The sequence below is a fragment of the Piliocolobus tephrosceles genome, chromosome 3, assembly GCF_002776525.5.
Source record: "Piliocolobus tephrosceles isolate RC106 chromosome 3, ASM277652v3, whole genome shotgun sequence".
NCBI lineage: Eukaryota > Metazoa > Chordata > Mammalia > Primates > Cercopithecidae > Piliocolobus > Piliocolobus tephrosceles.
Genome location: NC_045436.1, coordinates 179907243 through 179920075, shown reverse-complemented (window position 1 = coordinate 179920075; position 12833 = coordinate 179907243). Strand labels below are relative to the sequence as shown.

Here is a 12833-nt window from a genome sequence, read left to right as displayed (position 1 = left end):
CGGGCAGATCACGAGGTCAGGAGATCGAGACCATCCTGGCTAACATGATGAAACCCCGTCTCTACTAAAAAATACAAAAAAATAGCCAGGCGAGGTGGCGGGCACCTGTAGTCCCAGCTACTGGGGAGGCTGAGGCAGGAGAATGGCATAAACCCGGGAGGCGGAGCTTGCAGTGAGCTGAGATCTGGCCACTGCTCTCCAGCCTGGGTGACAGAGCGAGACTCCGTCTCAAAAAAAAAAAAAAAAAAGGAGAAAAAGAATAGAGGCCCACAGACAGAGGGTGGGAGCTGCCAGTGAATAGATGCAGGCAGTCCCCAACTTCTGACGTGGGACTGTGTGACTTTCCGCTGGCGGGAAAGCAATGTATATTGGGTAGAAAACGTACCTCCAGTACCCACACACCCTCCAGTGCCCACACACCCTCCAGTGCCCACACACCCACTCTGTTTCTCAGTCTCAGTGCGGCATTAAGCGATGACACGAGACTGCCAGCCCTCTATGATGCGCCAAGCTGTGTGTGCGCTAGATGACTTGGCTGAAGGCTAATGCAGGTTTCTGAGCATGTTTAAGGCTGGCTGGGCTAAGCCATGATGTTCGCTAGGCTAGGTGCATTCGATGCGTTTTCGACTTATGGTCTTTTCATCTTACTGGGTTTATGGGATGTGATGAGCCCGTGGTGAGCCAGGGGGCATCTCTCTGTATTTCATGAGTGCTTGGTGTGTTCCGGTGCTATCCTGGGTGCTGGGGACAGAGCAGAGGCCAAAACAGACAAAGTTCCCTGTCTGTGGAGCTGACATTCTACTGGGGGCTGGGAGACAGAGAGAAACAAGCTGCAAGTGAGTTGATCAGTGCCCTGTTCTAAGAGGGCTAGAGAGGGCTGGGGGAAGGGTGTGCTTTCAAATACAATAAGTAGTCAGGGCAGAGAGATGGTGCCTGGCACGGCTTGAAGCGGGTGTAGCCTTGAATAGGGCCGGTATATGGGGAAGGGCATTTCAACTCCCCCAGGATGGAGGCCGGGCCGTGGGTTAAAAGAACAGTGAGGAGGCCGGGCGCGGTGGCTCAAGCCTGTAATCCCAGCACTTTGGGAGGCCGAGACGGGCGGATCATGAGGTCAGGAGATCGAGACCATCCTGGCTAACACGGTGAAACCCCGTCTCTACTAAAAATACAAAAAACTAGCCGGGCGAGGTGGTGGGCGCCTGTAGTCCCAGCTACTCGAGAGGCTGAGGCAGGAGAATGGCGTGAACCCGGCAGGCGGAGCTTGCAGTGAGCTGAGATCTGGCCACTGCACTCCAGCCCAGGAGACACAGCAAGACTCTGTCTCAAAAAAAAAAAAAAAAAAAAAAAAAAAGAACAGTGAGGGCCATGCATCGGGTCACAGAGCAATTTGTGTGCCCTTGAGAGGACCCAGGCCTGGCCTGACTTAGGGTTTAAGCAGCACAGACAGCCTACAGGCAGGTCTGGAGGCAGGAGCAGGGCGGCCTTGGGAAACCGAGACAGTAAGGGTGGCGGGGGTGGGACTCGCCAGAAGCTGGTGGAAGCAGGCCGAGGTCCAGTCAGGAAAAGTCTGGAGTGCAGTGCCAGGGAGGGAGACGTTGGCACGACACGAGTGTGAGAGGAGATGTTGCATTTTCTGTGTTTAAAACATCAGAAGGCAGCTGCACGCGCAGTGGACTGGAGGCTGCTCAGCCAGGGCAAGAGGAATTGTGGTACCCACAAAAGCATCTGGGGCCCTGAAAGGATCTCACTGGCAGGGCCCGCATGGGGGCAGCTCAGGAACCACTGGGTGCGGGAGCGATGGAATCAAAGAAGACACTGGGTTGGCTCTGGCTCAGGCCGGCAGAGGCCACCTTTACTCAGAGATGGGATGGGAACAGGTGCGTGTCTTCACCTTGGCTGGGAGAACCTGAGACGTCCAGGGGCGTTGCCAGGGGGCAGATGGAGCTCAGAGGAGAGGTCCAGGCTGGAGGCAGAGACTGAGGGTCCCTGCCTCCCAGATAGAACTGGAACCGTGGGAGCTGGTAGCCCCAGCCACTCTGACTGTGAGCGCGTGGCCGTGTCCTGAGTGTGTGTTCCTTTCTAAAGAGGGTCTGAGACCCAAACAAGGTGTGATCCCCTGCCTGACCCCCGGCCTACTCCTTGTCAGCGTCCTCCCATCTTCCCATCTCAGCAAAATGCTGGGAGGAGACAGAGAAGGAGAGAAAGAGAGAGAGAGAGCACGCACATGTGTGTGCTGACAAGCGGGCAGGTGGGAAGGTGCCATCGCGGGGCAGGAGACTCCACGGAGGCAGTGGGGAGGAGCGCCCAGGAGGGAGAAAGCCAGGACAGGGAGTGGGCCAGGGAAGCAGGGAAGGGGATGGTCAGCAGGGCCGATCCTGGGGAAAGGGCGTGGAGGGACACCCCAGCGAGAGCTAGGGGCTCAGGCGTAGCCACCCTGGCATCCAGCTGGTGGCCAGAGGGCCCCTCGGTACAGAGGCTATTAGGGAGGAGTGGCCAGCTGGGGCCACAGTGATGGCCTTTCCGGAAGGCCTGGCCTCCTGCTGGGCGGGCAGAGTGCTCTCTGAGCCCCCAGGGAGAGCAGAGGGAGGTCCAGAGGTCAGGGAGAGGACCCCAGCCCAGGAAAAGATGCTGTGGCTGAAGGTATACACCACCCTGGGGACAGTGGCCCCAGGCAGAGCATGCTGGGTTCCGGAGCCCCAGGGAGCAGCCGCTGCCGTTGGGTTGGCTGGAGACTAGCTTTCAGCTGGAATCCCCATGCCTCCCCGTGCCCAGCAGGCTTACCCATGCCTAGGGACTGGACAGGCGTGGCCTCCCAGTTCTGCAGGTAGCAGCACAGGCCTGGGTGGCACCCTGGGTCCCTTTGGGAGCTCACATTATCTCACAGCCACAGCCCCAGGGCCTCCTCTGTCCTCCTCCAACGGTGCCTGGGCTCTGGAGAGCCCCACCCCACACCAGAAGCTCTGCCTCCCTCACCAGTCCAGCTGGACGGGTCTCTCCTTCACCACCACTCAGGGATGAGGGGTGCCTGCCTTCCTCAGATGGAGACACCAAGGCTCAGAGAGGGGACCCGAACCTGTGCAGCGCCACAGCCTCCAAACCTCCTGCCCAGGCACCTGGGAGCGGATGGGAGCTGCCCAAGCGAGGGGCTCACGGGTCAGGTGTCCACAAAGCAGACCCAGAAGCTGTGTACGTCACAGTCCTCTGCCCACAAGATGCCCAGCCTTGAATGTCCAGCAGTGACTTTGACCTCTGATGAGCCAGCCTGGAAGAGGACAGACCCGCAGAGAACGGGCTCAGGGCCCTGGAGCACGGATCTGTCACCTGTGTGCTTTTCTCCCGGTGGACTCTCAGTGCCTGGGAGCAGTGTGAGAGCCCCGTGCCTCCCGTTCCCAGGCAGCGGCCTTGCCATCCGGGCCTGTGGTTGGCCGTGTCTTCCCAAAGGCTCCGGGGACAGCTCCCTGAGCAGCAGCCTTCCTTCCTGGGACCCAGCGTTCGTTCTGTGGGGTGGGGGACATGAAGGTGGCCACCCTGAATGCAAAGCTGCAGAACTGTCCAGAAGAGCACATGAGGGGGCCTCAGAGAGTGCTGCCTGAGGGCGCTGGTCCACCCACGATTCAATCCCAGCCTGTCCCTTGCTATGTGACCTTGGGCACTGCATGCGGGCGCTGGTCCACCCATGATTCAATCTCAGCCCATCCCTTGCTGTGTGACCTTGGGTACAAGAGAAACCTCTCTGAGTTTGAAGTTCCCTCATCTGTAAGAACGGGGATGATCCAGTCCTGCCAGGGAGCATGTGGGGGTTGAGGAGCTTGCACGTGAGCACACGGGGATCCTGTGGGCTGACCCCGAGGGATGTTGAGGCTCAGCACCTCCAGTCCACAAGCCAGGCCATGGCAAGCCCCCTGTGGTCATCTTGGGCCCGTCTCACTTGCTTCTGAAGTCCACAGCTCAGACCAGCCAAGGGGCCTCTTGTTCACCACTGCTCAGGGATGAAGGGTGCCCGCCTTCCTCAGATGGAGACACCAAGACTCAGAGAGGGGACCCGAACCTGTGCAGTGCCACAGCCTCCAAGCCTCCTGCCTGTGCACCCGGGAGTGGGTGGGAGCTGCCCAAGCGAGTGGCTCACAGGTCAGGTGTCTGCAAAGCAGACCCAGACGCCATGTGAGCCACAGTCCTCTGCCCACAAGATGCCTGGCTTTGAATGTCCAGCGGTGACTTTGACTTCTGATGAGCCAGCCTGAAAGAGGACAGACCCGTGGAGAAGAGGCTCAGGGCCCTAGGAGCAGGCCTGGCGGGATGCTGAGGGCAAGGTGGCCATGGCAGGCTTCACAGAGGGGAGGCAGCGGGGAGCCTGGTTAGGCTGAGCTTGGGCATGGAGCGGGTGGGCATCCAGTGCCTGCAGGGCCTCATGTAACTGGCATCAGGACTACCCAGTTGCTGCCGCCATGCCCCTGGTCCCCTACCTGCCTTCTCCCTGTGGGTCTCTCTCTGTAATACACACACCCCGCCTCTTGAAGGCTGTCTGCTTCCATCTGACACTCATTAGACCCACATGCCTGCAAACCCACACCAGGGCACACTGGCTTGGGAGCAGATGGGGTTACTGGTTCCTGAAGCCGGGAGCCCTCCTCATCTCAGCCTCTCTAGTCAGTAACTGACCTTGAACAGATCACTTGGTATCATTAGGTGTCAACTTTCTCATCTGTAAAATGGGATCATGTTTAGTGTGTAGGCTGGTGAGAGTCAAGTGAAATCTCTGAATACGTAAAGGGACTTTTTAAACCAGTGATTCTTGGCTGGGTGCAGTGGCTCACGCCTGTAATCCCAGCATTTTGGGAGGCTAAGGCAGGCAGATCACCTGAGGTCAGGAGTTCGAGATCAGCCTGACCGACATGGAGAAACCTTGTCTGTACTAAAAATACAAAATTAGCCGGGCCTGATGGCACATGCCTCTAATCCCAGCTACTCAGGAGGCTGAGGCAGGAGAATCGCTTGAACCCAGGAGGTTGCAGTGAGCCAAGACCATGCCATTGCACTCCAGCCTGGGGAACAAGAACAAAACTGCATCTCAAAATATTAAATAAATAAACCAGTGATTCTCAGCACTGGCTGTGCACAGGATCCCTGCACCTTTAAAATGTGCGGATTGCTCGTCCTCCCCAAGAGAGGCCAACTTCAGGAGCCCAGACAGCAGCCCAGAGGGTGAGACAGCGTCATCTCATCTCTCCCTGTTCTTCTCTGCTACCTACAACTAAACAGACCTGGAAATGATACGGCAGACGGTTGGTCACAGGAGAACTCTAAAGGTGGGAACAGCAAAGTGGCCTGGCGAGGCAGCCTCAGGACCTCAGGGAACAGCAGCCCTGCGTGCCCACTCCCACCCCCCCCCAGCGTCAGGAGGTGACCCAGGCCTGCAGCCTCCCAGCCTCCCATGCAGTGGCAGAACGTGACGAGGCAGGTGTTTTCCTCCCGCAGCCACACTAGCAGATGGGCAGGTGGCCAGCAGGCACCCCGCAGTCCTGACAGTGAACCCAGGGACGTGGTCTCCACCCATGGCAGGCATCTCCCACCCCCACCCAGTGACACAGGACACCCCAAGAAGGGCATTTTATCCCCACGGGCAGCACCAGCAGGGACCAAGTGGGCGGACCGGCAGCTCCAGGTGAATCTAGCAGACCAGAATAGCACTTCAGCAAGCATTCTGAAAAGCAAACTGTCATTGGAACCACAACCTCCAAAAGACCAGGCCGTACACACGAAACCTAAACAGGGGGACAGCCTGCTCAAATAGAGGATTTAACACTTAACAAGATCAGTCTCCTAACATGATATCCAAAATGCCCAGGATACTGTAGAAAAACTATCCATCACACCAAGAAGCCCGAAGATCAATGATTCAAATGCAAAAAGACAGCAGAAGGCCGGGCGCGGTGGCTCACACCCGTAATCCCAGCACTTTGGGAGGCCGAGGTGGGCGGATCACGAGGTCAAGAGATCAAGACCATCCTGGTCAACATGGTGAAACCCTGTCTCTACTAAAAACACAAAAATTAGCTGGACGTGGTGGCGTGCACCTGTAGTCCCAGCTACTTGGGAGGCTGAGGCAGGAGAATCGCCTGAACCTGGGAGATGGAGGTTGCAGTGAGCTGAGATCGTGCCACTGCACTCCAGCCTGGGTGACAGAATAAGACTCTGTCTCAAAAAATATATATATATATAAAAAATAATGGCTGAAAACCTAACAATTTTGGCAAAAGAAAGAGACATAAACCTACAAGTTCCAGAAACCAAGTGAGTCCCAGAGAAAGAGGATAAACCCCAAAAATCTGCACCAAGACGTATCATAATTCAATTTCTGAAAATTAAGGATAAAGAAAAAAATGTTGAAAGCAACCAGAGAGAAAAAACAGAGGGGAAACACCAATTCGAGATTTCTCACCAGAAACCACAGAGGCCAGCAGGAAGTGCCCTGACATCTTTCACGTGCTGAAACAGCACAAGTGTCCGCATGAATCCTGTGTTCAGTGAAGTATCCTGCAGACCTACCCCTAAGGAATCGTCTCCAAACAGAAAGGAAATGATAATAGAAGGCTTGGAACTTCAGAAAGGAAAGAAGAACATTGGAATAGTTAAAACCGGGGACAAAGCATGATAGACAGCCCTCTTCTTGGAAAGAATCATATTCTTACATCACATTGGATGGTTGAAGCAAAACTTCTAGAACCATCTGATGCAAGTGCTCAAAGGAAACAGAAGACATCCCTGAGACAATTGTAGTCAAAGTGGGGAGCATAACACAGGCTTCGTGGAAGAAAGGTTTCCACCTGCGTGTAAAGCGGTTAAACGTCAAGACCCGTCAGCGGCAGCCTGGGCACTGGGAACCTCATGCGCTGTCCAGGTGACTCCAGGGGCAGGCAGGTGGAGGCCCTCGGGCTTAAGAGGGGTGCAGGACACCACCAAGGGTGTTCTCTGTTCTCGAGACGGTAGGCCAGTGTGCATCAGAATGGTCTGGAAGCCTTGTAAAAACACAGATCCCTGGACCCCAGCCCCAGAATTCTGACACAGGAGGTCTGGGGTGGGGCCCAATAATTTGCATTTTTGACAAGTTCCCTGGCAAGGTTGGGGCTGCTAGCTGGGGATGCCAATTTGAGAACCACCCCTGTAGCACCTTTGCTGATAAGGACCTCCCGCTGAGCCGGAGGGGCCCTCAGGATCCCAGAGCATGCCGGGCTCTGGGCATAAAGGAGGAAGCAGGTGTCTCCCGGAGGAACCCCAGGACTGCAAGGCAGGCGGCCCCGTCCGGCGTCCCAGGGCTGCCGCTCCCTGGCTGGGTGACCTCAGGCAGGTTCCTGCATGTCTCTGGGCCCTGACTCCCCTTCTGCACATAAGAGCTGGCTAGGCCTTTTACCTGGGGGTGCCTCGGAGGGGCTGGGAGGGGGAGGAATAGCCCCAAAGGTCTGGCCCCCACCCCTCTCCCCACGTCTGTCTTCCCAGCTCCTCATTTGCCTGTTTTGCATATCAGGGTTCACATAAAAGCTCGCATGTCGAGGGAGTTCCTCTGCTAAGATAAGTTTGAGGACCTTGATCTTGATGTTTAAAAGGCCTTCCTGACCCACATGTGGAACCTTTCCACTGGCTACCCTGTTGCAAACAAGTCCCCAGCTGAGGCTCCTCCCACAGGCTTCTCTGTGTCCCCATATGACCTTCATGGAATTTCTTCTCTGTCCTCATTGAGTCCGTGAGGAACCCCCAGATGAAACCCCCGGGAGAAGCATCCTTTGCTCAGCAATGAGGTCCCTGGAGTGGGCGGGTGGGCAGTTCTGTGCACAGAACCTGCCTTGCCCCTGGAGGCACGGTTCTTGCTAAAGACATGCAGCCTTGTGAGCACTGAAGGATGTGAGCCACCTTCCCCTCGGAGGCCTCATGGGCAGCCTGGCAGCTCCCAGGAGTGAATGTGGGCATCTGGCCCTGTACGTGGCTGGCCTGCACCACTGGGGCCCAGTACTGGGGTGACACCCGCAGATGAGGCAGGTGTGGGCCGTGCTCTTTAAGACCCCACAGGCTAGTGGAAAGACAGACAGTTTAGGGACCCAGGACAGGTCTTTTAAGGATGCTTCCCTGGGTGTGGAGGGCCCTGCCTCTCCAGGTCCAGGCTCTGCCCCTTCCTTTCCAGAATGCAACCACGCCCCCTCTGAGCCAGGCAGACGTTCACTTCCTCCCTGCTGTCCCATCACATGGTGTTGAAGAGGTTACCTTGGAGGTCTCAAACTTCCAGCAAGCTCCCAGGCCCATCCAGAGCCAGCCAGGCCCACCTAGGGCCAGCCAGGGACACGAGTGATGGAGGGAGCTCGGTGGGGGGCTGGGAAGGGCTGCCCCCTCCTGGCAGCCCCAGGGAGCCTTGCCCCACAGGGAATCCAGAGTTCGTTGTCTCAGACCAGCCCTCTCTTATTTCACGAGAAGCTAGAAATTTGGATTTTACTATGAAGCCCCCCAATTGCAAGCAACTCAGGATTTTATTTATTTATGTATTTGTTTTTAGAGACAGGATCTCACTCTGTCTCCCAGGCTGGAGTGCAGTGGTGTGAGCATAGCTCACTGCAGCCTCAAGCTCCTGGGCTCAAGGGATCCTCCCACCTCAGCCTCCCAAATAGCTAGGACCACAGGCGTGCACCACCGCAGCCATCCGTTGCTTTGTGTAGGGGTGGTCTTGCTATGTTGCCCAGGATGGTCTTGAACTCCTAGCCTCAAATGATTTTCCCTCCTTGGCCTCCCAAAGCTCTAGGATTACAGGTGTGAGCCCATATGCCCAGCCAAGAAGTTTATTAAAATAAAATTGCCTCCAGGCCCCACGTGCTTGGTGGTGGGTCTCCATCTGCCACCTCTGGCACAGGATGGCACAGCTCTGCTGTTCCTCCAGGGTTCCAGAGACTGTGTCCCTTCCTGACTCTGCCCAACTCCCCTGTCTGTAAAGTGAGGGGCTTGGCCCAGGTGCCGGGTGGTGCCCAGGCCAGAGCCTGTTCCTGAACACAGGGGCCAGCTGGGCTGAGGTTCTGTGGCGTTTCCGGTGTCATGGGCAGGCTCAGGACATTACCCCGCCGTGGCTTCCTCCTCAGTCAGTGCCCTGGAAACAGAAGGTCACCCCTGAGGCAGGGCATGGTCCTCAGGGGGCCTCCCCTGTGTTACTTGCCCAGCCTTGTCCACCCCGGTGGGAAGCCCCCCAGGGCTGCACCCCCCTCGCTGCACCTAGTCTGCGCGCGTGACAAAGCTGTGCTGTGTCTGTTTCAGGATTCCCCTATTCCAAATCTGACCCTCTCCCAGGACATGGAAAGAATGGCTTGGACCAGCGGGTAGGTACTGACCCCTCCCTGGCCACGGGGTACTAACGATTGCTGTGAGGCTGGGCACGCTTCCCACAGCTTCTTGACCACGCAGCAGGAGGAGAGGCCCCGGGGACCCTGTGGCCCACCTGCCTCTGCCTGATGCCCACCCAGGGGCTGCCTCTGCCACCACTGCTTTTTCCCTACCAGGACCGGACCAGACCTCAGCAACACCCTCCCCACCCCGCCTCCCAGCCCCCGGCCCCAGAGAGACCTCAGTGTGTGGGAGCAGGGGAGACAAGGGCCACCCACAGCGATCAGGCCCAGCTCCAAGAAGCCCCCTCCTAACCCTCTTCCTCCTCCTGTGGCGCTGAGCCTGACAACCTTCAAGGGCTGTTGCATTTGGTGAGCCTGTGTGAGCCAAGTGCCCACCTCCTTATCTGGGATGGCCTGGCCTTCACTGCTATTACCGTTACCGTGATGACACCAAATAATCCTTAGCATCCAAGGCTATTGCTTGAGGCTGCACGGAGATTGGATGAACTCGAAGTCAGGCTCTTTGGCTGCCCCCAGCTGAAGGCTGGTGCCATCTCCTACCCTGAGTTTGCTGACTCTTGGGGCATCTGAATATGAGCCCAGAAAATCTGGGGGCTGATTGCCTTGCAGAGGGGCCAGGTCCTGTTCCCCAGGACAGTTAACGCCTTAGGAAGAGCTGCTCGTGTTTGTTCCTCTGCCCACAGCCTCTCAGGGGTCCCCGGTGAGGACCCCTAGGGTGGGGCAGGCTTGCTGGTCCCAGACCTCCCAACACACAGACACGCACACACAGCCCAGGGGTCTCCCCATTGCACAAGGCAGCCTCGTCCTAGTCTGGAAATTTGTTCATAAACAGAGGCAATTCACCTCTCAACAGAGGCCACTAAAAAACGAACCCCGTCTTTGTTGCACTGGAGCAGCCTTGGCTGTGTGTAACCCCTGGATGGCGTCGTCAGGCCGGTACTCTCTCCAGGGGCAAGGCCACAGGACATCGTCTCCAGAAGCCGTGGGTGTCCTCTTGGGCCAGCATTTGTTCTTTCCATCTCCTTCAGGCTCTGTCAGACCTGCTGCTGTGTTTTTGTCCAAGGCCCAGCCTCCCCGGATCTCCCCCAGGCCCAGGCACCTCTGCATGATTTGATTCTAGCCAACCGCACCCCCACCCAACGAACTGCTCTTCCCATTCTGGAATGGGCCTCACTGGGGACCATGCATGTGGCATGCTTCTTTGAATTTTCTCCAAAGGAATTCTCCACTCCTCTTCTTCCACATGGAAAGCAGGGGAGATAAGAGGGCTGGACCAATGTCCACAGGACTCCTACGACACCAAGATGTGCAAATCCCTGAGCTCAATGTTAGGGGTCCTGGGGACAGTGGGAAAACTGTCTAGAATGTTCCCTTCTCACCTGGAACAGCTGCCCTCTGACCCTGGGGCTGGTGAGTGCAGTGTTCACAGTCTGGACCAAGCCAAGGTGTTCCACCACCCGAGTGAGGTCCTGGAGACTTTCCTCAATACATGGAAGGAAAGCGAGAGAACAACATGCTCTGCATTTGTAGTCTTGCGTCACTGACGCCGGGGCTGTGCATCCTCTGGGAAGGTTCTTCTCTAGGCTCACGTGCTAAAATGGTGCAAATTGATGCCTCTCAGCATCTGCAGAGAAGCGCGTGGTCTCCAGATGCGGCACTGTTTGAGAACACCCGATCCAGACATTCTGGCAGGGACGGTCTTCACTCCCTCTCCTAGAACTATTGAGAGCAGAACCTCAAGCTTTACAGAATTTAGAACTAAACTTGTGTGAATGTGTTTCTCCTGCAGACTAAGGGGTGGGAAGGAGAGCATTAGCCGGTGTGCTCTCTGCATGTGCTAGGAGAACTGATACCCACGGAATTCATCATCACGTGGAGATTCTTAGCTTTTCACATTGCTTCTGGGGGATATGGGTGAACATTATTAACGACCTTGCTTTGGGATTCTCTTTTCCCTGCTAATGTTCTTTCCTATTTTTTCACTCTTTCTAAGACTTTTATGTACTGTTGTGCCTGTTTCTCAGTGAGAAGGCCAGATACTTGATCTTTCATATGACCAGCCTTTTGCAGGGCGGCCCTGCTCAGCACCTGGACTCATGCCCTTCCCCTGGAGATGCCCTGGGAGTGCGTGTCCATGCCCTGTTGCTGATGGCCTACAGTGCTCCTAAGTCATTTCCTAGGTTGTTTCCTGATTTGTCTTTACTTCCGGAAAGGATTCTGGGTGACCTCAAGCATAGATGCAGTGAGACCAAAATCCCGTGAACACCAAATCACAAAGGAGGAGAGGAGGAAACTATAGGAGAAAATTACATCAAAAAACAAACAAAAAAATATTACCTGAGAGGCAGGGCACAGTTGCTCACGCCTGTAATCCCAGCATTTTGGGAGGCCGAGGCAGGCAGATCACTTGAGGTCAGGAGTTCAAGACCAGCCTGCCTCCCCATCTCTACAAAAATTAAAAAATTAGCCAGATGTGGTGGTGGGCACCTATAGTCCCAGCCACTTGGGAGACTGAGGCAGGAGAATTGTTTGAACCTGGGAGGCGGAGGTTGCAATGAGCTATTATACCACTGCACTCCAGCCTGGGTGACAGAGCAATCCTTTGTCTCAAATATATATATATATATATTACATGAGAAAAGCTGTCAAAGCTTACCTCTGAGCTTCCTGGTAGCCAAGGCATAGAGGCAATCATGGCAGTGATGTAGTCCTCACTGTCTGATGGAAGAGGGGAAATTAGTTCATCATGGGAAGCAAAGGCTTTCCTGGGTGTTCTTCCAGAAGGATTTGTTACAAGAGCCTAGTGACCCAAAGCAAAATATGTCCTAAAGGTCATTAAAATGTCCTAATAGCCAAGCCTGCCACAGTGCCTGATGCATGGTAGATGCTCATAACCTACCCATGAAATGAATAGAGAACAGAGGCCTGCTACTGCTCTCCCTGTGGATGAGGCAGTAATGACTCTGACAGGTACCACCTGTCTGTTAATCAGAACGTGACCACTGGTGGCAGCAGGTCCTTGTGGTAGCTCCCTGGAGGAAGGCCCATTCTGAAAAAGTATAATGCTGAATGTGAAGAGACTGAGCTGTGCTATTAAAAGACAGAGACTGTCAGACTGGATTTTTAAAATCAGATGTGTTATCATAATATGCACACTTAAAAACTACTTTTAGGCCGGGCGCGGTGGCTCAAGCCTGTAATCCCAGCACTTTGGGAGGCCGAGACGGGCGGATCACGAGGTCAGGAGATCGAGACCATCCTGGCTAACACGGTGAAACCCCGTTTCTACTAAAAAAATACAAAAAAACTAGCCGGGCGAGGTGGCGGGCGCCTGTAGTCCCAGCCACTCGGGAGGCTGAGGCAGGAGAATGGCGGGAACCCGGGAGGCGGAGCTTGCAGTGAGCTGAGATCCGGCCACTGCACTCCAGCCTGGGCGACAGAGCAGGACTCTGTCTCAAA

General features: G+C 55.7%; 1 protein-coding gene across 1 annotated transcript in view; it reads left to right on the top strand.

Annotated features, from left to right (window-relative positions):
• The window catches only part of LOC111538969 (actin-binding LIM protein 2), an 89893-nt gene that overhangs the window by 52288 nt on the left and 24772 nt on the right, over positions 1-12833 (top strand). Inside the window, exon 10 of the mRNA XM_026448278.2 lies at positions 9286-9347. Within this exon, the coding sequence (XP_026304063.1) occupies positions 9286-9347 (62 nt within the window). The remainder of the gene's footprint in view (positions 1-9285; positions 9348-12833) is intronic.